A 25,856-nucleotide genomic window follows, 5' to 3' on the forward strand; every position below is an offset into this window, starting at 1 on the left:
TCATTTACGTTGTATCTCTCCTTTTGAATTTTTATATAAATTGCTTTGCCCTTACCGACATTTCTTTACTGGCATTCAGCTGTTTGATCAGTCTCGCCCCAGCCTCCTGATCATCCGTCCAACTGATCCGGTGTGGATTATCACTTCCGGTTCCCTCTGGGCTATTCCGGATGTGTGTGTTTACAGTCTGCTGTCCAGTAGGTTTACTGTCATTTTTTGTTGAAGAACGTAACTCGTTATGCATTGGAGAACTCCTTGCACCAATACTAACATCCTCCACGATTTGACCACTCGATGTTTTTCGAAAGGTTCGAGACCTCAAAATGTTTGACGCACCAGGTGAGCGAACTGGCTCCTCATCTCCCCCTCTGGGGACGGTGTCAATCTCAATCTCCCCTTCCCTGCTCGAGGTAGGTCCTCTAAAAACAGCTGATGTTGATTCTTGTTCAGGAAAGTGGTTTAATTCGACTTGATGGCGATGTTGGTTACTCTCCGGTCTCTGGGCAGATTTGGCGAATGTTGAAAATGGATCAGTGTCGTTCCCTCTCTGACCTTGGATGAAGGCCATATTATACTTCGCCAACGTACTTTCTGCTGAAGAAGGCATTGACTCCTTCCTGAAAGTTGAATAACCGTCTGACCTCCGCAAATCCCAGCTTCTGCCAACTGTTCCAGAGACTCCATTCGCATCATTTGCTTTCTTTTCAGGTAAAGAATTTTTCCTGTACGTTGAAAATCCGTCAGAGGTTCGGAGATCTTTCATACCAACACTTCCTTCACGACTAAAGGCTAATTCCTGTTGCTGCTCGCTTGGAGGTCTGTGATCTTGTGTACCTCTCGGAGAGTTTCTGCTGAATGTTGCAAAGTGGTCTCCCTGTGACCTATTAAGAACCTGGTTGCCCTTCATTGAAGTGTTGCCATCACCAATACTACCATGTTTGCCTTTTTTATAAGTTCCATAGTCTTGCGTGGCAAGGTTATTTTCATAATTCTGCACAACACCTTGATCAAAATCAAACACGAACGCTTCCGCTTTCTTTGATCGGTGGACAGATGTGGAATGTGTCTGCGCGCTTTCGTTGCCCTGTTCTTTCGAGTTTTCAGTTGGAGCATTTTCCCGAGTCTCGTGCGAGCTCGACAAAGAACGTTCGAAAATTACCACATCTCCCGGACTGTCCAGTGCATGAAGATCACGAGATCGGAGAACAGCTTCCGGTCGAGTGTCATCCCGTTTCCCACGGATTATAACGGGTGCGGGTGAATGCGCGGGCGAAGTCTCAAGGGAGTCCCGCCTCCCGTCCACGCCTTCGGGTGCAAACATCTCTCCCATTTCGTCCTCATTAGAGGACAACACATACGGTCGAAATGCAGACAAATCCTGACTCGCATCAGTTTCTTTCTGACTGAGTTTTCCACCCGGTAAAACACCGTTTAGTTCTGGATTTGAGTCCGCCCTGGGACGAGTTTCTTCAGTGCTTGCGTTAATCACAGGGATACCAGCCGCTTTGGCCGTTTCCACAGGCACGTGACCCACAGTGTAGCTACCACGTGTAAGCTGTTCGAAGGACTTACTCCTGGATGAACAATCCCCGCTTTTGTTAAATCTGGGCGTGGCACTAGGTTCAGGATTACCAAAAAAGCCATCATCTTCATCTTCATTAGCAACCAAAGTGTTGTCTCTGTCCTTCAGACTAAATCGTTGCATCTTTCTATCCAACGTATTCGCAGGGGAGGTTGTAAAAAACGCAGGCATAAACGGCGCAACGTCTAAAGGCGAACACGGGCTGCTGGGGGCGGTGGAATTCGACGCCGAGTTTGGATTTGACGCGATAGACGGACAGGGCTCCGTCGCCTCCGTTATCGGGGACAGCTGATCCGTTGGAACTTCCTTTGGCATGTCTGGAGCATCAAGGCGCGTGCGCTCCGTAGGATTCCCAGGACTGCTGGCCGCATTATTGCGGGCGAGCATTATAGGATCATCATCGTCTTCCATCTCTATTACCGGTCCATCTGGGATCTCTCGTAACTTGTCCTCTGTGAGCCGCTGCATTACTTCCAGTCTAAACTTGTTCATGTCCTCACTACTGACACTCATGTTAAGTTCATCGTCGTCATCTTGAGATTCGGACGCATAGGGAAGTTTGCTCGGCTTTTCGAACCTGCGAGGAGTTTCAACACTTCTTCCTTCAAGAATCATGGCCTCGATCTCCTCAAACTGTTTCAGTTCTTTAGTCGAGATGTCGCTCGTACAGCTGTCACGCACATCTCTGTCACGCACATCTCTGTCACGCACACCTCTGTCGCGAACACCTGAGGACGATGAAGACAATGTTCTGTTTTGGCCTTTTTTCAGAACTTTACACTTTCTAAGATTATAAAACTATTTTCAATCTTCATCGACAACCCAAGTGAGTTTGCAAACAACTCAGGTGAGTTTGCTAAAACTAAAGTGAGGTCAAGATAGCACCTCTTGGTTTTAAAGTTTATATTTTCCATCACAAGTCTGCCTGATAATGTATTCAATCATACGACCCGTTCGGCCCCGGCCCCGCCTGAGAAATCCCATACAAAACCATAGTAAAAGCTGACGTGTGTTAAGCCGGACGGGTTGACGCGAGCCGGTCCGAAAGTTCTTGTCCAATGAACAGCCTTCTTTTTTATGCAAGTATGCCATATTTAGGTTGAAACAAAATTTTTGAAATTTTTAATACTAAAAGATATAGTGCTTATTGACTGAGTTAGGGGGCAGCAAGGAAAATATTTTGCTCTTGATTATGACATATTTCCCGTCCGGCCCCTCCCACTGCCACCTCAGTCAATAAGTACATAGTGATATCAGTTCTAGGATTCATTATTGTGGCTTCTCGAACCTGTAGGCAAAGAACTCCATCTTTCCGTCAGCTGATCTCCAAGTGGTTTCATATTCAGACAGTCTGTTGACTTAGGACTGGACAACAGGCTGTCCTGTGATGTATATTCTTCACCGGTAGCTTTTGAGGACTTCATTGGCACATGAGTCCCCTGGCTACCCCTCTGGGGGGCACCACCTTCAATACTCCTCTGAGGAACACTTGCTGTTGGGTTTGGTCTGATCAAGGACAATTGGATTTGAGATACATGTTAATGGGTAAAAGGAGAGACTCGGACTAATAAATCACAAAATTTGTTCTCTGCAGTCAATCGCACAAATTCAGACCAGTTTGCACTTGTTTGACTGATTCCCCATGTCACAAGAGTTGGGCCCATACCGCTATTTGTCCAGCAACGTGCGAAAATAATTTGTAACTTAGTGTGCCCTGACCTTAAGTGAGAACCATGGACTCAGCGAAGGTCCACATAGAAATACAAATGCTGAGTGCTGAATGCAGAATGCTTGAAAGTGATCCTACTTTGTAAGCTTAAGTAGTTATAGGCCACTTAACCTATGAGACCACTTTGCTATCTTTAAGCCAAGAGTAACATTGAACTGCTGTTAGCATGTTGGCATAAAACCCTGCCAGTTTAACAACACACTATCACTGCTCCAAGGTGGGAGCTCCACACAGTGACCCCAGTGCACGGTTAAATCCAGACACAGCACAGTCAACCCATCTACTTCCCAGATCGAGAAACATTACAGTGACACCAACCAAAGCTCAAATCTGGCTTTGTAGCCAGAATACAGTAAAGAAAAACATAACATGATTGGGTTTCTTGTGATCTGCAATATGCAGTCTGAGACTTATACTTACCTAAACTCAAGTGATATTCTCTCACCCCTACTTGAAGCCAGGTTGGTGTCCGACAAACTTGCCACAGTGTCCTCCTGCCAAGCATGGAATGACTGCCTGGGTTCTACCTTTGCTTTATCAAGACCAGTCAGTGACTGGGAACGCTGTAAGTCATTGAGATGCAGTTCTGCAAGACATATCAAAACATGATAAAATGCATTATCATGATGAGATTTTCAAATTAGCATGCCTCACAGATCATGACACTCTTGCACACAGAAATAATCAGAAAACTGAGAATCAGCAGTCAGAAAATTGCCCATTCAAGGACATTAATAGATCAAGGGTTTCATTAATGTTTTCAGCAGAAGGGCGACTGGTTTCCACAGGCGGACAAAACTTTTTGAACTTAACTTCTTCGTAAGATAAACTTTCCTCCAGATCATCAAACAAGGTCGGAAAAGTCGTCCTCACAACTGGTCAATTTGCCTGGTGCCCAGGCCTGTAATGAGACCCCTAATAAATCTATCCAACACCCAATTCTCCAAACCAAGATAGAAGGGGGGTGTATGGCTCTCACTAATGAGAATTACCACCTACATCTTGGAAATAAAGTAATCATAGGAACTACATGTACATCACAGTTTTTAAACTTTGAAAAATTCAGTCTCTTTTAAATTTTTTAACTTTCCTTATAAGTTAGAAGAATTTAATGTGACATCAAGATGCAACATACCTTGTAAGTATCTTTGAAGTATACTTTTATCTGCAAAATTAGATTTATTTGAAATGGTTTAACTCAGCTTTTAAAATTATTATTTCCAGCCATAGGTTTAGTGAGCAATGCTATCATTTCAAAACAACAAAAAAAGAAAAACTGAAAAGCTGCGAGTCTCTGCACTGCTGTGTGCTTTCACAAAACAAGGACACATGGTAACTCCAAATATTACAAAAATAAATTACATTTGAATATTTATATAACAAAAAAATACAAAACAAATTTTGTTAAAACAAGAATAACACTGTATTATTTTTATGTATCCATCCAGTGTTGTTTGTGATGTTCACAATATTGCTTGCTATAAAAAATACATCAATGCAAGTCAAACTCCTGGAATATCACCAGGTTTAAGATAAAAAAATATTTTTCTGAGACAGGAATGAATATTGGTAAATTATTGTACCTTTGTTGAAATTGTCAGTGGCAAAAATCTCAAAGGAATAGTCTTTATAATCTCTCTATAAACAAAATTCTGTTATCTAGCTACACAAACCATGATAGCTTTGATTTTACGTAGGTTATACCTTCCAGACAAAAGTGTCAACACAGAAACCAAATGAGTTGTACCAAACTGCACAATTGTGCAAGCATGAATATTCTATTAGGTTCTTCTTATAAATTTTTAATGTCAAAAAAGCACATGATATGTCCTTAGGGTAAATAATTTCCTTTATTTCACTTGAGAATAATTCAAATTGACAGAAAGGAAATGGATTTCTGAACCCCTTGGCAAATTGGATTTTATTTGGTTTTCCCCAACTTGGAAATTACATAACAATCTACAAATTTCTATAATATAAAAGCTGCATGTAGAAACTAAAGACAGAAAATAAATTCTAATCAGACAGATAACAATAGTTATGGAAAACCAGTTTAAGAACCAAAATGAATTCAGTCCAGAAAAAAGCCAAATTTGCTAATTAGCATTTTATCACAACATGTATTATGACTTGCCAAGACAAAAATGATGAAAAAATATGCTTCTAAATGAGGTTACAACAAAAACAACATAAATCCTTAAGTATGTCATTTTTTCTCAGATTTTAGAATTTTTGGCAGGAGCTCAATTTAAATTGTTTTTTTAAGGAGTTAAGTGCCTTTTAAAAGGTTTAAAAATGAACAATTATGATAAGCCTTGACTAATACTTTTTCTGTCAATTTACCTTTTGACTGACAATAATTCTACTTTGCTTGACTTTTAATTGCCTTAAGCTTATTCTAAACCAACATTATAGAATGAAACAACACGGTTAACAATTACTGATAACATTTAATGACATTTCACTTCAGTCATTGATTTCTAATATGTGGTTTCCTTGTGTTCTTAAAATGAACTTATTTTGGTCAAAAGAATTTAATAATTTATCAAATAATTAATATAAAATAATTTATTTCATCATCAGGAAGTTGATCATAAAGGCTTAATTTGACAATTTTGTCAATTGAAATTGATTAAACACGAAATAATAAAACTGACACAGTTGAATATGAGATTTATCACTGTTATTACCTTCTACTACTCCAACTCCTTGTTGCATGTCCCAGTCTTCCAAATCAAGCGTTCTTTGCTTCTGTTTGTTGCGTCGCATCAAGAGTGGAACCTCTTGCCTAGGAGTGGTGTGGGGGCTACCGTGTTTCCTGGCATCACCTGCAAGAACAGGCCTCTGAAGTATTCCAGTGAATGGATTTTCTTTTTCTTTTACTCTTTCATTGTCTTTCTCATCACCCTGATTTGGTAGTGACCCATTTAAAGGGGGCTGTTGGCCATTATAATCATCAGTAAAATCCAGATGAAATGATGACTTAAATGACAGTCGACTGTTTGAATTCACTTGACCATCACTTTGCAATTTCTTCACAAAACTGTCCTCCTGTTTAACAGCATCTAATGCAGAGCCAGTTAACTTGCCAGACAACGATGATGATCTTTCAATTTTACTCTTTAAGGATCCTCTTGCACCCCCATACGCATATTTACTTTCATCAGAGTTTAAGACTGGTGCACTGGAACACTTAGTATCTGTCACATCTTCTTTGTTAGCAAGAATGTGCCGTAAGTCAGCATCTGACTTAGAAGTCTGTTTTGAAACAACAAAGTTTTCAGACATTGATTCTACTTTGCATTTCTGGAATACCTCAGCTAGAAGTGCGATAACATTAGGCTTCATTGCTTGTGATCCATACAGTAAATCTTCAACTTTTAAAGCGAGGACAGAAGTGCAAATGAATTGACTGCAAAGAGAGCGGAATAAGTCGAGATTGTGGACACAATCACCTGTTGCAAGATTTTTCTCCAGGAACACATCTGAAAATTAAGAAGAAAGATGACATCAATGTAAAGATTACAGCACAAACTGTACCAACTCCTCAACTAAATTAGAATAAATTGCTATAAACCAAACCAAACAAAATTAGCTTTTGACCACTTGACTCTGATGATGACTTCCACTGACGTTGTCAAAACATCAGTCATCATGCACTATGGACCACAATCCTTCTCAGGACTACCCCCACCTAGACAATCAGATTACACAATCAAACAAACATGGTTGAGGTTTACATAATTGTTCAGCAAAATGTACCTTCAATGTTAATCACGGTTGGATGGTAGAACATTAAAATTCCAAGCAAACTTTTTCCATTGCTGATATCTTTCAAAAGTTCTTCCATTAAAGGAAATACTGTCTGTACTTTTGGCTGGAGTTGATCACGGCGAAACCTGAATCGCTTGGCTTTGTCTTGGTTCTGCAGAAGTTGTTCAGCATGGTGCTTCTGCTTTTTCAGTTGATTTTCATTCAACACTGTTGAGATTTTGTTAATCCACAGAAGCAGTGCATCCTCCAGATCAAAGGGAAGCTCTTTAGAAGCATTGAATGATGAAAACTTACTGCAGGTATCAACAAAAAACGTGCTTTGAGTCAGAACACTGAAGTCCTGTTGGGGGTGGGGTGGGGTGGGGTGGGGGGGAGGGGAGGATTGCCTTATTTTTATAAAACTGTTAAAACTAGCAGCAACATTCGTAGTTGCTCTAGGCTGAGGAAACAGGATAAACTCCGGACAGCTGAGTCACTTGCCATGATTGCTGACTTTACTAAGGGTTACTGGCAGTGTACTGTCACATGAAAGACCTCTCATGGCTGTCTCTTTAGCCTCAGCAGATGCCCAGAATGCTGGAAATCACATTTCCCCAATTTTCAGATTTCAAATTTTTCCTGTAGGAGTATTCCCCCCAGCCCCGTCTGGGAGAAAGGGGCCTTACACAGTGCTTTTAATAAGACCTGGCACCCGCCGCAGCTCCAGCAGGTATTCTGTTGTGAGTCGTCGACTATATTTCACTGCGTTCAAGTCATGGTCACCACCCTCAAGTCGTACTCAGGTTGCTTTCTGGCGGGTGCTGTACCAAGGTAGCCACCTATTTCAAATCTTATTGAAAGCACTGCTTACAGCCCCTTTTCCAGGCTCAGCTGCCTATTAAACAATCCACAGGTACTTTTTGTTTGCTGTTTGTGCCTTGCTGTTTCTATGTGAAAGTAAACTGTTTCGCATTTTCCATGTACATAAGATTTTCTTCACTTTTTCTCTAAGAGAGAAGAAGTTGATTGCCTGGAAAAGGGCACCAAAACTATTCCTTGTAAGTCAAACAGGGGCACCTTTAAATTCAACATGACGTGAGCTCACAGGGTGCAAAAGCAGCAAGGTTCATGCCATTTTATGTGAAAAGGAATTAATTAATTAAATTAATTAATTAAATTAATTAAATTAATTAATTAAATTGATTAATTAAATTAATTAATTAATTTAATGTAATTAATGGAAGGGCAAACTGACATTAATTTGCTGTTTCATGTAAATGTGATGCTAAATCTCTCTATTGAAACCTCTGCTCTAACTTAAATATCAAAATTTCTATAATAATGACTTTTCATAATCATGGTTAACTGCAGTGCAACATCAGTATCTACCTTCTCTATAATCTCTATGCACTTCCTATGATACTGAAAAGGAAAATTTGCTAAAAAATCCTGAGCTTCTTTACCTGGTCATCATTTTTTTTATTCTCATGATCCTAATATTTAATTAATTTGTGATATCATACCAAAAAATCGCCTCCCGGTTAGCTCAATTGGTTAGAGCACTGGACTGTTGTGCGGGAGGTCGAGGTCGATGGTTTAAGCCCCGGCTGGACCAACACTCAAGGTCTTAAAATAATTGAGGAGAATGCGCTACCTTTCTATAATATCAAGAAATGGATAGACATTCTAGTCTTCTTGGATAGGGACGAATAGGTCCCATCTCCTGCATCTATTAATTAGTTAATTTGGTTAGGCAGGGGACGTTAAAAAACCCACTCATGAGATTACTGTGATGTGGTTTGGCCTGATTACTGGGAATTGGGGGGGAGGGGGCATCTTCAAATCAAGTTTCCTTCGATTGTTTGTAAACTGCTGATGCAGTCTAGCCAAAGTCCCCCGAAAAGTGTTGATGCACATTTGATCATATCCACATGTTAATTTGTGCAATATAAGTATTAAATTATTATTATTATTATTATTATTATTATTATTATTACTATCATTATTAAGAATTTTGATGGTAGTCATTTTGGAAGTTAGAGCATTGAAAGTCACCCCCTATATATGTATATTTGATCTGTACAAATTACCTGACACATTGCACAACTTCTGGAACACTAACAGCCTGTGCAGAGAAGGCATTCATGAGGCAGTCCATCAGAGCAAGATGGGTTGACTATAAATGTGTTGGAAACAAAAAAAAAAACCTCTGTGATTAACAACATATACACAGCATTTCTTGATGACAGCAAGAGATATAATTTGAAACATCAGGTTCCCTTAATTGACATCGGCTGAGTTTGTTGAAATGTTAGTCACCACTACTAACCACAGTCTTTTTCAGAGCTACTCCAACCTCGACTGTTTCTTCTGAGTTCAAATGATTTGTTATTATAAAAATGTGTTATCTTACTTTTTTTTATCTCATTTTTTGTCTTGTCCCAAGGGTGGGGCAAAGAGTGCAGATGTGTCTCTGTGGCTTCAAGTGGTAGAGCATCAAAGAGCTCAGTCAAAAGATGTGAGGTTTGATTCCTCATGGGGACACAAAATTTATTCTTTCTCCCACACTTGTGACAAAAGTGAGCATTACAAAGTTGTCTTAATTTCTTGAATTACAACAAAAGTGACATTTCAAAATAATATTTTGAACCGTTCCTAATATTTAATTGACCCTTTAATTCCCAAATATCTGATTGTTGATTCTCCTTTCTAGCTGAAACACATATCCTTGTAAAATAGGTTGTGAGAATTTGGTGTCAGATCAAGACAACAATTTCCACTTGAACAACAACAAACATATGAAACATATGAGTGAACTGCGGTTATGAGACGTATATAAGAACGATCCTTCGCAGTAAAGCACTATTTGAGCAATAGTGGAAATCAGACCTGAAAAAAATTTCAGGCCTGTACGGGATTCGAACCACTGACCTCTGCGATACTAGTGCAGCGCTCTACCAATTGAGCTAACAAGCCAACTGGGAGCAGGCCATCAAATTAATTCGATATAAACCCGTAGATGATAAATCGAACAACAACAAACATATGAAACATATGAGTGAACTGCGGTTATGAGACGTATCCCAGTTGGCTTGTTAGCTCAATTGGTAGAGCGCTGCACTAGTATCGCAGAGGTCAGTGGTTCGAATCCCGTACAGGCCTGAAATTTTTTTCAGGTCTGATTTCCACTATTGCTCAAATAGTGCTTTACTGCGAAGGATCGTTCTTATATACGTCTCATAACCGCAGTTCACTCATATGTTTCATATGTTTGTTGTTGTTCGATTTATCATCTACGGGTTTATATCGAATTAATTTGATGGCCTGCTCCCAGTTGGCTTGTTAGCTCAATTGGTAGAGCGCTGCACTAGTATCGCAGAGGTCAGTGGTTCGAATCCCGTACAGGCCTGAAATTTTTTTCAGGTCTGATTTCCACTATTGCTCAAATAGTGCTTTACTGCGAAGGATCGTTCTTATATAAATTTCCACTTGGTAAGTTCGACTATTCTCATTAACCATTTGGTGGATAATGTACGAATAGTACAAGGAGAAGCTACATGTTAATCACTTCTGGGAGTAACTTTAGGGTAAAAGAAATGATCCTTGTGGGTAAGCTGTCATTTCTGCAATTTTTCAACTGCAGCTTCGTGCAAGGGTCCTTTCTGTCTAGTTAAATTTCTTGAATCATACAAAAGGTACCTTTCTGAATGGTTTCTTCTGCTGCAAAGCAGAATCTGTGACAGCAATGTCACCTTCTTCCACCACATAAAATCCATGACGTGACAGGGTCTGAAGAACAGCCCACTGGCCCACTACAGGAGCTTTTCCGTGAAAGATACTATTGCATACCTGGCAATAGATCTCACCTTTGGTGAGGAATTCTGTCACCTCTGGACGAACAGTTATACGCTTCTATTGAGATGAAATATGAGGCATGGTAAGGCCGGAGAAAAGACGAAGTCTTAACCATAACGTCGGTATGCATATTCTCTCTACTGTTCTGTACACATTTATTAAGGTTCCGATAAGGAGAATTGTTTTAAATAACAATCAAGGGCTTCTTTAGTTGGTGATCATTTTCTGAATTCTCATGACCTTAATTTTTGATCCAGGGGTTACAATATAAGGAGAAGTTGGATCCTGATCACTTTTAGGGGTTAAAAGGTTAATGCATCTCTAACATCTTAACAGTTAATTTCGTGTTTTCAGTAGAATTTGATACAGAAATTAATAGCAAGTTAGAATATATACAGGTGAATAATTTTTTAGACCTGAAGGGCCTTAACCCTTTAACTCCCATGAGTGATCAAGACAGAATTTCTCCCTACAACATCAATACAATATCAAGCAGACAAGTGATGAGAATAAAGAAAAATATCAATTAGGGGATTATTAGTTGATCCAATACCAAATTCTCCAAACTAACATATGAATTGCATGGCACACAGTTAAGGAGAATTACTATCTCAGGAGAGAAAGGGTTAAAATCCTAAGGAAGTCTTTACTCAGCAGGAAATTATGAGGGTTTAAGACTTTTGCAGTTCCATTTTGTCCCTTTGGTTGTTCCCAGGAGTCAACCAATTTAAAAGTATATAGAGAGTACAGTTTAATGCTTGTACAAAAGCTACAGGTCTGTGCTCCTGGCTAAAAGTTTTTCAAAGTCTCTATCTGGGAACCAAATTAGATTTAATGATCACAAGACATAGAATTTTAGTGGAAACTTGCCAAAAACTGTTAATAATTGGGTTCAAACAACATCTCAAGACTCAACACTTATGCACTGCGGAGTAAGAGGCAATTACAGAGGACTAATTGATAATTTTGTTGTAAATAAGTGTATCTCATAAAAATGAAAAAAAAAAAAAATTAAAATGTTACAGCTTTGCTAAAAATTAATATACAGAACTTGACCACTGCACACAGGTTGCCTTTTTGCCAACTTTCACTGAAAAAATTTAATTGGCAAAACTTTTTTCCATGCACCGTGGTGACCAAAATGGTCTTGGCTTGGATCAGTGAAAATGGGAAGCCAGTGCATTACCATTGAGGAGATCTGACCACTATGTGCCTGGTACTGAAACCTATTGTGAATCTGAACGATAAATTATGTGTATTTGAATGAACAGCATTGTCTCATCTGACTATTAATTAACAATTATTCCACAAGTGCGCATTGGATATGAGATGATAGATAGCCAACGAGATGCTACGCGCCTTGTTGGCTATAATCATCTCATATCCAACAAGCACGAGTGGAAAATTGTTTTAATAAAAATGCCCCCAAGATATTAGACAAATCTTACCAAATCTCATTTTTTAGCTCCCTTTTAATTTAAAGCTGACATATACGGTTACCATATTTGTAGATTATGGTATATTGGTTCATATACCATAATGGCTAAACCAATGAAAAGTCTTGAATTGCATTATCCAATGATCCAGTTTTTAATAAATAATTATATACCTCTGAATCTCGCTGAATAGGACTGGTAACTTGAGAGGGGATATTTTCAAACTCTCCATCTTCAGTGGCACGAAACACTAACCAGAAGAGGGAAGCTGCAAACTTTGCCTGTGAACAAATGGTTAGGTAAGTAAATTTCTGAGTAAAACTTAAATTCTTAAAAAAAAAAAAAAAAAACCACAACAACAGCAAATAGATTCATATAATTAAGGAAATGGCTTGCTTCAAGTTTTTTGAAAATCCAGTTTAGAAGATCAAGTCATTTTTTTTTTTCTTAATCTAACATTATTTCTTTTTTCAGGATTTTTGAAAACATGTGAAGTGTGACTCATTTGGGAAACCAAACTATTATTGCAACTGAAAGCATTCCCAACAATATTTTGGTCTTACTATGTCGTTATAGATAATTTATATGCCCCTTAATGACTTTGACATGATGAGCTGGAACCAAAACGTTGTTGACAATTTGATACACCCATGTACTAATATCAGTGTATAATTATGTGAGGTACTTCCTTTCAAAAATTATCATCTGTCCTCCTAGAAACTTAGACTGAAGTTTTGAGTGTTGAATACGGAAGTTCAGAATCTTCCCTTGGGAAAAGTTTCAATCATTTTGACATAAATTTCAAGTTTGTCTGCGTGATATTGTAAGCGTATCACTTCTTAAAAGCCTTTACGCAGCAAGAGCACTTCGTATAAAAAATGTTAACAAGTTTTAAACAACTTCATTAGAGAACGGGAGGTGAACACGCGTACGTCGTATTATGATGCTTTCAAGAGTATTTGAATAGCAACTTCTGATCGGCGATGCTTATCGAAAAAAATTAAAACCAAAATGCAAATTGGTCGACGTACATTTGTCACACATAATAATCCGATCATGTTCACGCGATTACGCTACGTGGATGAAACAACCCTTCACCCTGACAACACTCTGAAACTCAATAAGACAAGATTTAAAACGGTTTATAATTTTCGATTGAAGTTGTCCATCAAACCTTCGCTTTGCTTCCCAGGAATTTGTACGGAGGTTTTTGCGTGAAATTCGTCATCAATAATATATCATTTGCCAGAAGCTAAGGAATCTGTACCTCAAGGAATTGAGATGATTTCCTTAACAATAGTCTACAAACCTCGAATGGATCGTACTCGGTCACAGGAATCACATTACACACAGAATTTTCCACTTTTGCGTCTTCCATGAATGATTATCACTCTTGTACAAGCTTCGCGCATCTATTACGCCCAATACAAGCTAATTTTGATTCGTTAAACACCATATTGTACTTCAACTTGCAAAACGTGCGTTCAACATGCAAAATGTCAAAACCATGGCAGAAAGCCACTTAAATTCAGATGATACTTCCAGCTTTCTAAAGTAAAAGAACAGTCCGTGCAGGCCATTTTCTTCCAAAATCTTCTGTTACTTTGACTTAAAGCATCAAAGCGAACTAAACTGGAGTAAAATACCCCAGAGGTAGATTTGTTTTTGTCCAGCTTTCTTTCACATTTCGAACCATTCAAATTAGCCTCCGCGCCTGCGTTAGCCGCCATGAATATTTTCGTACCCAGTCTCGCAGTGAGTAGACCCTTTGGAGAGTTCACGTCCAAGCTCTAACCATATTAGGCAAAGGGCCATTATTCATTTTCATTCCTCAGGACTAATTCATTCTGAGCGTAAGTATGCTTCGTCATCATCATGTGACAGTCACAAGTTCATCCCGTTTCACCCACTTCCCGCCAAGAACGTCACAGTTTGCGTAACAAGCTGATTTCTAACTTTTTATTGGTTCGAGAAGAGAATGTTTCTTCAACAGTTGCCTGGATACTGAAATTTTGTCCAATCAGATGAGGATTGATGGTTTATCTTAGCTGTCAATCATACACCAAAACATTACATCACTTTGTTTTGATCCACACTTAGTGGAATTTCACCACGTAAGGGAAGGCGCTTGCTGCAAAGGAAAGGAGATTCGTCTTTCAAAGTATTCCTGATTGTTGATAAGCCGTGCATGGCTGTCGTCTCATCCTGTCACAACAAAGGCAATACATACGAAAAGACCACAGCCGATAAGATCGGGTCGGCCGTACAGGAGGGGATGAAGTATTCGTGGTCTGGTACTCGTCGGACCAAACACGATAGTATATCTTCGGTTGACAGCAATTCTTCTAGCGATTCACCTTTCCCAGACTCTCCAAGCGAGAAACCTTCAAAGATGAACCCAAATAAAAAGCCATGTGGTAAAAAGAGAGGCAGAAGACCCTCTAAAATCGACTTGGAAGCAAAACTGGAGCGAAGTAGACAATCTGCTCGAGAGTGTCGCGCTCGAAAGAAGCTGCGGTACAAGTACTTGGAAGATATGATCGCTGACAAAGAAACTTATGTGTATAAACTCCGAGAAGAGCTAGAAATGGTAAGGTATTGTACCATCGACTGAATAGAGCACTGTGTGCGTTAATCTTATTTGTGAAGAAGCTTAAAGGTTGTAACCTAATAGTGTTTGTGATCGTTCGAGAAAATTTGTTCTTGATAACAACAAAACGTCGTTTAGTTGTATTTTAACGTTCCTCGTCCTTGTTTTTTATCTTACACTACTTTTGATATGGATGATTATTCCCAGATCAAACAAGAGGAATAACTGTCGCAAACACAAAAGAATAATTAATGCGTGTCAAACACATCAACTGTAAGCAAGTTCAGAGCTCATAAACGAAGATGCGAGAGCTTTCGGTATTTTACACGAGTCAGACCGTTGCTTTTTCCAAAATTATTTATCGCAATGTCACTTTTTTTCTTCTACAGTACCGAAGGTGGTGCAAGGCTGTTGATAAGGGAGCATATCCTGCCGAGCTATTGGAATTCTTGAAAAACAACACCAAAGGCAGCAATTGAAGTTGGCAGACCGTGATGGGATCCTAGTCTGACCGATTAATCAACGGATACAGGCCAACATTGAAGGAAATTCTTCCTCTCCTCAGAATTCCAACGGATGTGGTTACAGTTATGTACCAGGAGATGCTTTTGATCTTCTGAGCTGCCTTCGTGAACTGAGGAATAGTACTCCTAATAATTTCAAGGCTTCATATGTTCATTTTAGACCAACTTACAATTTAAGTCTATGCAAAGAGCAGTGACATGATGTTTAGCAAGTGATGTCATTAAGCTTTAGATTGGCATATTTCTTTGAACTCTTTATTTGTGTAATTATGATGTATATGCCTCCGGGTAATTAACCCCACTCAACCACAGAAAGATGAAATATTTTAAGGGTGGAGGGAGGGGCTCTTGGTTTGGGGTTGAAGAAAAGTGGAATTTCTGGGGGGGGTGAGCAATGCAGAACTCTATGCCTTCTCTGGTGGGGTTATTTCTGGGACAATACAGAAATAATTGATGTGGCCAACAAAGTTGGTTTTACCTGATATTTTTGAGGCCTTGAGGTTTACTTTCTTTTACACTAAGTAGGCTTGATTCCAACCATGTTGACAAAAAACAATTGTTTGTCTTTAAGGATGCTTTGATGAATTTTCAACTGATGTCAGAGCATTAAAGGTAAATGTTTAAATAGTATTAAAATGCGTGGTGTGTACAGCGATGAAATGAATACAAAACAGATCCTAGACACCACTAGTTTCAGTCACTTCTGGGTGACATAAGCATTTCTAGTTTTGATGGAACAGATAATGTACAATTGATTTCCAACTTGGGAAGATATGTGGCTTAGAAACATGTAATTTTTCCTTACTGTATTATCCCTGCATCATACATGAAGTTAATGAGAATAAAGGAAATAATCAGCAACTAGAAGAGAAACTTTTTGATTGTTGAAAAAATTCTCCTTGTTGGCACCTTGGGATATGTATGGTGAGCAGTACAGAGAATATGCATGCTAGTATTAGGGTGTGAAGAGTTAAACACCTTTTCTTTTATTGTGTTCAACAAAAAGGATGTCAAATGGGTGTTTTTTTTTTATTTATTCCGTGTTTTCCATAACAAAAAAAATCTAGTTTAAAAATTTAAATATAGCGATGTAACCATGTGGAAAGTTTTGAAAATAATTTTAAGTAATCATAAATTGATTCTAGTGTTAAAGACTTCATAGCAGTCTTAGTTTTACTGTGTATAATTTTAGAACTATTGAATATCAGATGTGTCTTGTCAGTGTTAAAATGAGATATTAAAAGAGTTTTTAAGACATCCGACTTGATGGTATTCCTTATGTCAATAAATTTTACACAAATTTGTCAATGTTTAAGTACATTCCAACCCTTGAAAACAGGGAAAGATGTCCTACCTTCAACATTTTCAAATTGTCTTGATGTAAGTGATAGATGAAGGATGCTGTTATACCCAATTGGAAAATTTCCAAACTTCAAGAACAGTCTAGAGGTTTCATAAATATTTTCTCTCTTAAACTGATGCTTGATGAAAAATCTATGTTAATTGTATATCACAAATTCAAATGAGAGATGTAGTGCCCTTGGGTAAATAGTGGTACCAGAAAACTGCCAGGCAAGCTTGATGAAATCCAGGGGGGTAACCTCATCATGGGCAAGGCATGGTGGCCCCAAGGTCAGTGCACCAGGTTTGAGCCCTGGCTGGGGATATTGCATCCTCGGAGACCCAGGGGCAGTGAGTCGATTTCAAGTTAAGGGCAGAAGAGCCCCTGGGGACATTGTCCTACAAGACTAGTTCCAAACGGTCGCAGTCGTTCTGGCATCTGATTGGTGCCAGAAAATCTTTGTTTTTTTCTGCCCAATCAGAGGGAAGTGTCGTTTGGAGTCCTTTCGTGTGTTTTAACATGCACATATTGAACAAGCTTGCTGCTCGCTATGTTAGTCTCGGCCGTGCGACGAAGCTTTGCCCGAGGGGAAAAGTTTCAGTCTCAGCACACAATGTAAGAGAAATCGATCAGATTGTCCGCGAAATCTTACCGGAAATTATACTAAATACTTTCGCAGGTATCACAAGAGAACGAGTTTAAAAGTTTGGGAGGTTCGTATAAAACACAATGGTTGAAAGCATTGATATGTCGCTTTAAACGTTAGATGAGATGTAAGCCTAACTCTTTCAAGATTTTTTTGTATAATTTGCTGTCACTGAAACTTTTCCAATCCCGTGAAGCTATTTCGTCGCACGGGCCAAGCAGGTATGTCGAACAACTGGCGCTTACGCATTTTTTTGTGCAAGCCCGGCCAAAATCTAATCTAATCTTCGCTTTAAAAATTAAAAAGAAAAGTTGAACGTGGAAACTTTTGTTTATTAGATGTGGGTAGATAACCCTGAACTAAGCTGACATTTGCAATAAGGCAAGCTCGCCCTTTCCATCCAATATTTCTTTGTCTTTGGTTTTGTTTTCCCCAATGAAAGCAGCATCGATTCCCAATGATCAAAGGTAATTAACTTGGTCTTCAACTATCGACAAAAGAGGTGAAGTGACAATGACCAAGGGACTAGAAGAGGATCCGTGGCCTTTCGAGCTCAAGAATTTGAACACTCAACGCAGCATTTGAAAGATTAACTTTCTTCAAACCCCTTCGGTAACTGTCCGAAAACATATCTCCTTTCCACGATGTTCTCGATACATACATACATACATATAATTTTTGTTAAGGCAGGTCGGTTTGTGGCAACCCAAAGGCTGGTGTGGACCTGCCAGGAACTAAAAAGGAACTACTTAAATATATAGACAATTCTAAGGAAAAAGTAAAGAAATTTCAAGGACTTAAAAGTATAAAAAATCCGTTTGCTTTGATGTTATCACACAGGCCTCCTTTTCGAATTGAATGCGATCTAATGTCCTTGAGGCCTGTCTAAGTTTTTGTTTAAAAAGCTGTAGAGAGGAAGCATCCTTGATGGCTTTAGGCAGCAAATTCCAGACAATGGGCCCTCTGTACCTTGCACTATTTCTACCAAGGTCACTGTTACACCGTACTTGCGGAAAGTCATTAATACGCCTTAGATTATAATTACTATCAATGTTGCGTTTTGTGAAAAGGGCAGTAAGTTGATCAGGTAAACTATTATAATGTACTTGATACATTATAGAAGCGAGTCTACGTTTGTAAATATAGCCTAATGATTTCCATTTAACTAGGTCAAGGACGTCAGAGTCAGGAGTTTCGCTGGGCAGTTAATGGATTAGTTTGGCTGCTTTCAAGTGTAAATGTTCCAATTCATTAAATGTAGATGGTGAACAGGACCCCCAAATAGCAATGCAGTATGTGATGCTTGGGACAATCCCTTTAAAATATATTTCTTCTAGTACACCTGATGGTAGGGCTTTGAGCTTTTTAAGGAATTTTAGCTTTCCTCCAAACTTGTAGTGCAGGGCTTTAACTTGCGGTTTCCAGTTCAGTTTATAATCAATTTCAACACCCAAGCAAGTAGATTTGGTGGTGAAGTAAATGTGAGAGTTTCCGAACATTAGGGGTCTCATTGGTCCGACAAAGACTTGACTGGAAATTAACATTGCCACGGTCTTACCAGTGTGAACAGTCAGGTGATTTTTACAGCACCACACTTTGAAGTCGTTTAATATTAAATTTAACGCATCAATGATTTCTTCGACTCCTTTCCCAAGGTAATAAATTGTGGTGTCGTCTGCAAACATATGAATGCACCCAGTTTCGGACGAGTTCGGTAAATCGTTGACATATATTGTGAAGAGTCTGGGACCCAGTAAAGAACCTTGTGGAACACCGATATCAATTTGTTGTAGCTTTGATCGTACACCGTTAACAGTAACATATTGGGATCTTTCATGAAGGTAGCTTGCGATCCACTCGAAGAACACACCAGACACACCTACATCGGACAATTTGTCTTTTAGGATGGTATGGTCGACGGTGTCGAACGCCTTCTTGAAGTCAACAAATAAAACTCCAACTTTGTAGCCATCATCGATTGCCTTTTTCCATGCTTCGGTCAGATACAAGAGTAGTGATTCGGTGGAGACACCTTTCTTGAAACCCCACTGATTTGAGTGTATAAGTTCGTTTGTTACAAGGTGATAATCTAAGGAATCACAAACAATGCTCTCCAATATTTTGCTATTTAAATTAAGCATAGTCAGTGGTCGGTAATTGGCGCAGTCTGATTTGGTCCCCTTCTTAAATACTGGGATTACCTCTCCAATCTTCCAATTACTGGGGAAAATGCCACGTTGTATACTATTTTTGAAGATACTAAAAAGGCCTTCAAATAGTGACTCAGCTGCCTCGGCCATATCACGGGACATTATTTTGTCGGGACCACCTGTTTTTTGCTTGATGTGAGTTAACTTCAGCTTTATTTGTTCTTCGGAAAAGGACACTTGATCAAGGACATGTGGCACAGGGTTAATAGTTGCTGTAAGTTGGTTAATCGAGGAACCAGAGTCGTGATGGAATTTTTCAGCAAGCTTTATTCCAATATTCGCAAAGTAATTATTCATTTCCTCAGCCTTGTCGGAGTCGTTTGTCAGAATGGTACCGTCTCTATCTTGCACAGGAGGTATTGGCTTCCTCGCACTTTTACCTTGAGCCTTACTAACAACTTGCCAAAAATTTTTGCTGTTCTCAGCTTTTGCAAACTGCTCTCTCCAATAAGTGATTTCCGCGTCACGTATTTGTCTCTTGACGCGATTTCGAGTGGCTTTGTATAGGGACCAAGTATGCGTGTCTTTATTAGCCTTGTAGAGCTTGAGGAGACGATAGCGCTTGTTTTGTTCTTTCCTTATTTCGTTGGTTATCCATGGGAGTTTATTTTTCCTCATCTTCACTTTCCTGGTAGGGATATGGTCAGATACTATTCGCTGATAAAGATGTTGCCATGCCCAGACCTGATCATCAATATCGTCAAAGATCTCGCATACACTCCAAGGGGCGCTTTCGATGTCGTTTCTAAATTTCTGCTGACCGGAAACACAGCTAAGCTTTCTTTACGCGCTTGCTGGAGGTCGTCCACGTACTTAACGTTCTCTGCAAGTTTTGCCATATTGTAAAGACTTTACTACAAAGCAACGATTAGAATTTGGCGCGCACAGAAAGCTACGTAAGCGCCATTGCTTGATATACCTGCGTGGCCCGTGCGACGAAATAACTTCACGGGCTTGGAAAAGTTTCAGTCACAACAAATTGTACAAAAAGTCTAAAAATATTTAAGCTTACATCTCATCTAACGTTTAATGCGACATATCAACGCCTGCAACTATTATGTTTCAAAACGAACCTAGCAAACTTTTAAACTCGTTCTCTTGTGATACCTGCGAAAATATTCAGTATAATTTCCGGTAAGATTTCGCAGACAATCTGATCGATTTCTCTTACATTGCGTGCTGAGACTGAAACTTTTCCCCTCGGGCAAAGCTTCGTCGCACGGTCGAGACTAACATAGCGAGCAACAGAGCTTGTTGTATATGTGCGTGTTAAAACACACGAAAGGACTCCAAACGACACTTCCCTCTGATTGGGCAGAAAAACACAAAGATTTTCTGGCACCAATCAGATGCCAGAACGACTGCGACCGTTTGGAACTAGTCTTGTAAGACAATGTCCCCAGGGGCTCTTCTGCCCTTAACTTGAAATCGCCTCACTGCCCCTGGGTCTCCGAGGATGAGGATATTGTGTTGTACTCTGGGGCAAGACACTTTACTTACATGGCACCTCTCTTCACCCAGGTGCTTAAATGGGTACTGGTGAATTTAATACTGGGGGGGGGGGGGGTAACCCTGTAATGGACTAGCATCCCATTCAGGGGAGAGTGAAAATATTCCTAGTTCTTTCATGCTTCAGAAACTGGAGTTGAGCGCCCACCTTATGGGCCACTTGGCTCGTAAACAGACTTTGATTTACCTTTTAAACTTGCGATGGACTGGCACTCCATCCTAGTCTTACTTGTTTCATGAGGATAAGATCTGGCTGGATGGGCCACTTGACTCAAGGGCAGACTGCCCTACAAACAATAAAATTCTTCTCCACTTCCTTATTCCCCTTTCAAACTGATTTAAATTTACTTCCATGAGCCTTTGCACCGTTCAAAATACAGTAACTCTTTGACTCCCAAGTGTTACCAAAACAGAAATTCTCAAACGAGACAAGTTTAAAGAAATAAAGGGGATTACTGGTTGATCCAATACCAAATTCTCATTACTAGAATTGTCAGGCAGACAGTAGGAAGAATTTGTAATGGGATCTCGGGAAAGGGTTAACTGGTTGTGCACAAGTCTCTGTTAACTTAGGATTTTTCGTTTACCTTAGAGTAACAGTAAAAGTAAAAGGTACAAGAAGGGCAATAAAAAAAAAATTTAGGACAAATCTTCTCACAACTTGAGTTTTGCCTCTTTAATCCTTGACCCCTACAATGACTACCATCTAATTTCTCCTTACAATATCACCCCTGAATCACACATTAAGGTCACAAGAAAAAAGGAAATGATCACCAACTAAAGAAGCTCTTAATTGTTCAACTAATCCTCTTTGTCAACAACTTAGGAAATGTATAGAGAAGAGTATGGAGAATATGCATATTGACGTTAGGATGGAAAGGGTTAAAATAACTGCATCTTGCACTACTGTTATTTATTTGAGCTAACATGTTAGCTTACCAGATAAAAGTTTTTGTATCATATCTTGGAAACCATTCTTTTTATCATTTACAAAAGTTTGTTCTTATCATAAATTGTTAAAGAAGGATTGCTGAAAAGATGGACCTCCAGAAAAATCCAAAGTGATTGCTGGTGACTGCCTCGGGATGAAGAAATGGTTGCCATGGTTACTTTTTACAGAATTGGCTTTGACAAAACTTGATTTGAGGGGTGGAGGCTTGGTTGTTGCTCTTTCTCTCTGACTATGTCCTGCTCTGAATGCTAGAAATCATCATTTAAAAATTTACTATTAATAATAACAAAAATCTGTGAAAAGTTGTTGACATTTAAGTCTTGTAAACCTGGTTCATGTAAACTAATGGTCACTTTTGCCAGCATGTTACTGGTGGCCATTAAACTTAACTAGTGTTAGTTGGTCATAACTGGTCTGTTCCAATCTCTCTGTAAGTAAAGGTATTCTGTTTGCTTTGTTGGTGGTGTTAATGTCATCAATAATTCATTTGTATGGTGCTGGCAGCGTTTTGAACACTTTCACTCCGATGAAACGTCCGTTCTAAAACTCTTTACAGTGGCCAATCTACATTAACTCAGATACAATGTATATAATTATGAAGTTCATATATTTTGAACTGCGGTATTAGATACGTATGATGCACGATCCTCGCAGTAGAGAGCGCTATCTATGCAATAGCGAAAATCAGACCTGAAAAAAATCAGGCCTGTACGGGATTCGAACCACTGACCTCTGCGATACTAGTGCAGCGCTCTACCAATTGAGCTAACAAGCCAACTGGGAACAGGCCGTTCAGTTGATTCGTAATAAACGCGTGATGATAAATCAGATACAATGTATATATGAAGTTCATATATTTTGAACTGCAGTATTAGATACGTATGATGCACTCAGTTGATAAAACCAAAATTACCTTGTTACTCCAGCACCATAGTTTCTTTTAAACTTACCCCCTCTATTCAGATTTTCATCACAGTTTTGAGAAATAAAATCTTGATGCTACATACCTCCTCCTCTCCCCCTGGCCTGTTCTAGGCCTTGTCCTTTGCCTCTTGACCAACCAGTGATCATTCCATTCATCTGCTTCTTTTGCTTTTTGTTCATATGTTTTGGACTCTTCATGTGTTGAATCATCTGTGTTTGTGAATTAAAGGTTGTACCACAATCCACACAGAGCAAATCAAGTTGAGGATGGTTTTTGAGTTGATTGTCTGAAATTTAAAATACAGTATAACAAGAAATGTGACCGACTGGAAGGTTAACGATGCGAAGACACACAGGAATATACTTCTACTGTACTAATGATAAAGATTACAATTTTCTTGATTGTGATTGGTTAAAAAAAATCCTATTTTCTACTAATTCACTTGCTAAGTTTTTATTGGACAGTTTGTTACCACACAAGTCAATAAGCCAATCACATTCAAAGTTGTAGTTTAGTATCTTTTATAACTTGACTATCATTCTTTTCTCAGAAAAAGTAATTTTTATAATTAACTGCTGAGTCATCAAATTCGGTCTGTTATCATACTCGTGATTTGTATTTGTTTGAGGGAAAAAAACAGTTGAAAATTTCACTACATACTAGCAATATTATTCTTGTGCTTAGATCCTAGGAGATGAGTTTCCATTTGCAACATGGAGTTCATCATTAAACCACAAATCTCACAGCATAATTCCGTGGTTTTAGTATTCGCTGGTGATGGAGTTCTCTCTACATTTTTAGGATCCCCATTGGCATGAGTTGTTCCACCTGTACAAAGTTCTTGCTGTGTCAGCGATCCATTCCCTCCTGATGCTGAAGCAATCCCTGTTTTACTGTCTCTAAAACTCTTTAGTTTTTGATTGTGTTTTGGACTTTGAAAATGCTGTGTAGCTTGTGATTCAGAGTTAAATAATTTTTGACAGATCACACATTGTAGATTTACATTTCCAGCTTGTTTCACCAGAGGAAGATTTTGATTCACTTGAAGGTTACATGTAGTAGTGTCCTTAGAGCCATATGTGGTAGAATTCTGCCAAACCTGGAACAAACAGATTTACATTTTACACTCTCCCATTTGCTTGAAACTGTATCGATAAAATACTAAGAAATTTCCATTTGGTCTCTCCAGAGATTGATAGGGTTAGGGTGTAAAAAATTCATTTGCAGCTTAAATTTGGCATTAAATTCTTTCTTTTAAATATTTAATGTAAGCAATTAAATTACTATAAATTTTTAATTAACTAATAACAAAAAAACCTTGCCTTCAAAATTCTTTATCATGTCATCTCTGAAAGGTGTACCCAGTAATAATTGCTATTTATCAGAACATACTGGCATAATTTGATGATTCCACCATATGAGATATGAAATGAAATTATTGAAAAACAACCATGATTCCTATTGGTTATTCCATGAAAATAAAGCATGTTTTTTTGTACGTTTGTGGCAGAAATTAATTGAAAAGATTTATAGACAATAGCAACAGAAAACCTCAAACATTTCTATCTCACAGGAAGTTGTTGAGACAAAAAGATCCGACACAGAGAGTTGTATCTCGTCTGCTAATTATGACTCATTAAGAGGTGTTTATTAAACTAAATATCATCATTTTTTCATGAAATATTCATTAGAAAGGACAGCTTAAAAAACAGTTGATCATTGTAGTCTAGCTGGGAGATATTCCCTGGATTTAATTAGATTATCTTGGTAAGGATTGGGAATTACGATTTCGAATTTCATTTCGCTTTATTTTAGCTACCGTAAATACTAAATGCTGGAACAAAAAAATATTTTCAAAAAATGAAAATAGTTGAATCACGTTCGCAAGGTATCCTAGTTATTCTTATTTCCTTGTTTTATTCCATGTAAAAATTAGGCTTATAGAAGCTGCGCCAGACCGCAAATTAACCCAAAAAACTAGTGGCAGTTAAATTAAAAACGAGAAACAACAGCAATTGCCAATTACAAAAATAAATGACGAAACATAAATGAGGAAAACAGCACAAAATTTGATATGAAAATGATTTTACTTGTCCGAAAACTGTGTCAGTCACTGAAAGACTGGAAAATATGACAAACCTGTCAATTTAAACTTAAGTATAAAAACTTTTTTAAAACATATATAAATAAAGCTTTAATTTCGTCACCACTGAAACATACCGTTTTAAAATACCTGAACATACCGTTTTAAAATACCTGAACATACCGTTTTAAATTCCTCGGCCTTCTTAACCTTATTGAGATGAGCTTTCCCCTCTCTGTGCTGTAAAGTTTGACTGATCGAATTGAGCTTTACGTTGCAGATTTCGCAAAATAGCTGTCCTCCTTGGGCATGCTGTTCAAGCCATGCTGTTTGCTTGCAGGGTATTTTGTCTGTGTCTTGATCCTCATTCACCTTCCGTTTGGCTCCAGCAAGAGGACTGTTAAGCTGCCTAAATGAAGAGTGCTGTTGAGGTGTGAGAGATGTATCAGTCGATCGATTAGAATTACAGCTCACAAAAGAGTTAAAGTGCAGCATTTCAAAGTCTCCTATTCTGACATTTGAAGTTCAGGTGAGTACAGCGGGCGCGTGCGGCTATCATCTTACTTACTTGTATGTCGTGTATTAGTCACCAAACAATGAAACTGCAGCTATCATTCGTTAACTCAAATAATTTTGTTCTAATCAGTGCGTTTTGATGCAATCGTTTTGCCGCGGTAGTGGTGGATCCAGGGAGTTTAGAAGTAAGTGTCCGAAATATCA

General features: G+C 38.7%; 3 protein-coding genes across 5 annotated transcripts in view; 1 reads left to right on the forward strand and 2 right to left on the reverse strand.

Moving 5' to 3' along the window:
* Positions 1-14,056, reverse strand: part of LOC111340356 (uncharacterized) — a 29,044-nt gene extending 14,988 nt beyond the window's left edge. Inside the window, exons 1-10 of one of the 3 annotated variants that reach the window (XM_022947190.2) lie at positions 13,665-14,056; positions 12,529-12,636; positions 10,764-10,976; positions 9,155-9,240; positions 7,074-7,378; positions 6,002-6,796; positions 4,447-4,476; positions 3,732-3,897; positions 2,871-3,088; positions 56-2,295 (exon numbers count right to left, since the gene is read on the reverse strand). In XM_022947190.2, the coding sequence (XP_022802925.2) occupies positions 56-2,295; positions 2,871-3,088; positions 3,732-3,897; positions 4,447-4,476; positions 6,002-6,796; positions 7,074-7,378; positions 9,155-9,240; positions 10,764-10,976; positions 12,529-12,636; positions 13,665-13,733 (4,230 nt within the window). In that variant the 5' untranslated portion in view covers positions 13,734-14,056. Of the gene's footprint in view, positions 1-55; positions 2,311-2,870; positions 3,089-3,731; positions 3,898-4,446; positions 4,477-6,001; positions 6,797-7,073; positions 7,379-9,154; positions 9,241-10,763; positions 10,977-12,528; positions 12,637-13,664 lie in introns of all 3 variants that reach the window. The other 2 variants (XM_022947189.2, XM_022947191.2) reach the window with 2 other exon arrangements.
* A 369-nt stretch (positions 14,057-14,425) lies between these two features.
* LOC111340378 (uncharacterized) lies at positions 14,426-16,726 on the forward strand. Its single transcript, XM_022947222.2, has 2 exons — positions 14,426-14,945; positions 15,335-16,726. The coding sequence occupies exons 1-2, from the start codon at positions 14,544-14,546 to the stop codon at positions 15,422-15,424; spliced, it is 492 nt and encodes a 163-aa protein (XP_022802957.1). The 5' UTR covers positions 14,426-14,543; the 3' UTR covers positions 15,425-16,726.
* Positions 16,727-21,839: 5,113 nt separating this feature from the next.
* On the reverse strand, positions 21,840-25,690 carry LOC111340369 (uncharacterized). Its single transcript, XM_022947210.2, has 4 exons — positions 25,320-25,690; positions 23,714-24,152; positions 23,136-23,339; positions 21,840-22,376 (listed from the first exon to the last, which is right to left on the reverse strand). Exons 1-4 carry the CDS (start codon positions 25,629-25,631, stop codon positions 22,183-22,185), a joined length of 1,149 nt encoding a protein of 382 aa, XP_022802945.1. The 5' UTR covers positions 25,632-25,690; the 3' UTR covers positions 21,840-22,182.
* Between the last annotated feature and the right edge of the window lie 166 nt (positions 25,691-25,856).

Source organism: Stylophora pistillata, chromosome 2 (assembly GCF_964205215.1).
Source record: "Stylophora pistillata chromosome 2, jaStyPist1.2, whole genome shotgun sequence".
NCBI lineage: Eukaryota > Metazoa > Cnidaria > Anthozoa > Scleractinia > Pocilloporidae > Stylophora > Stylophora pistillata.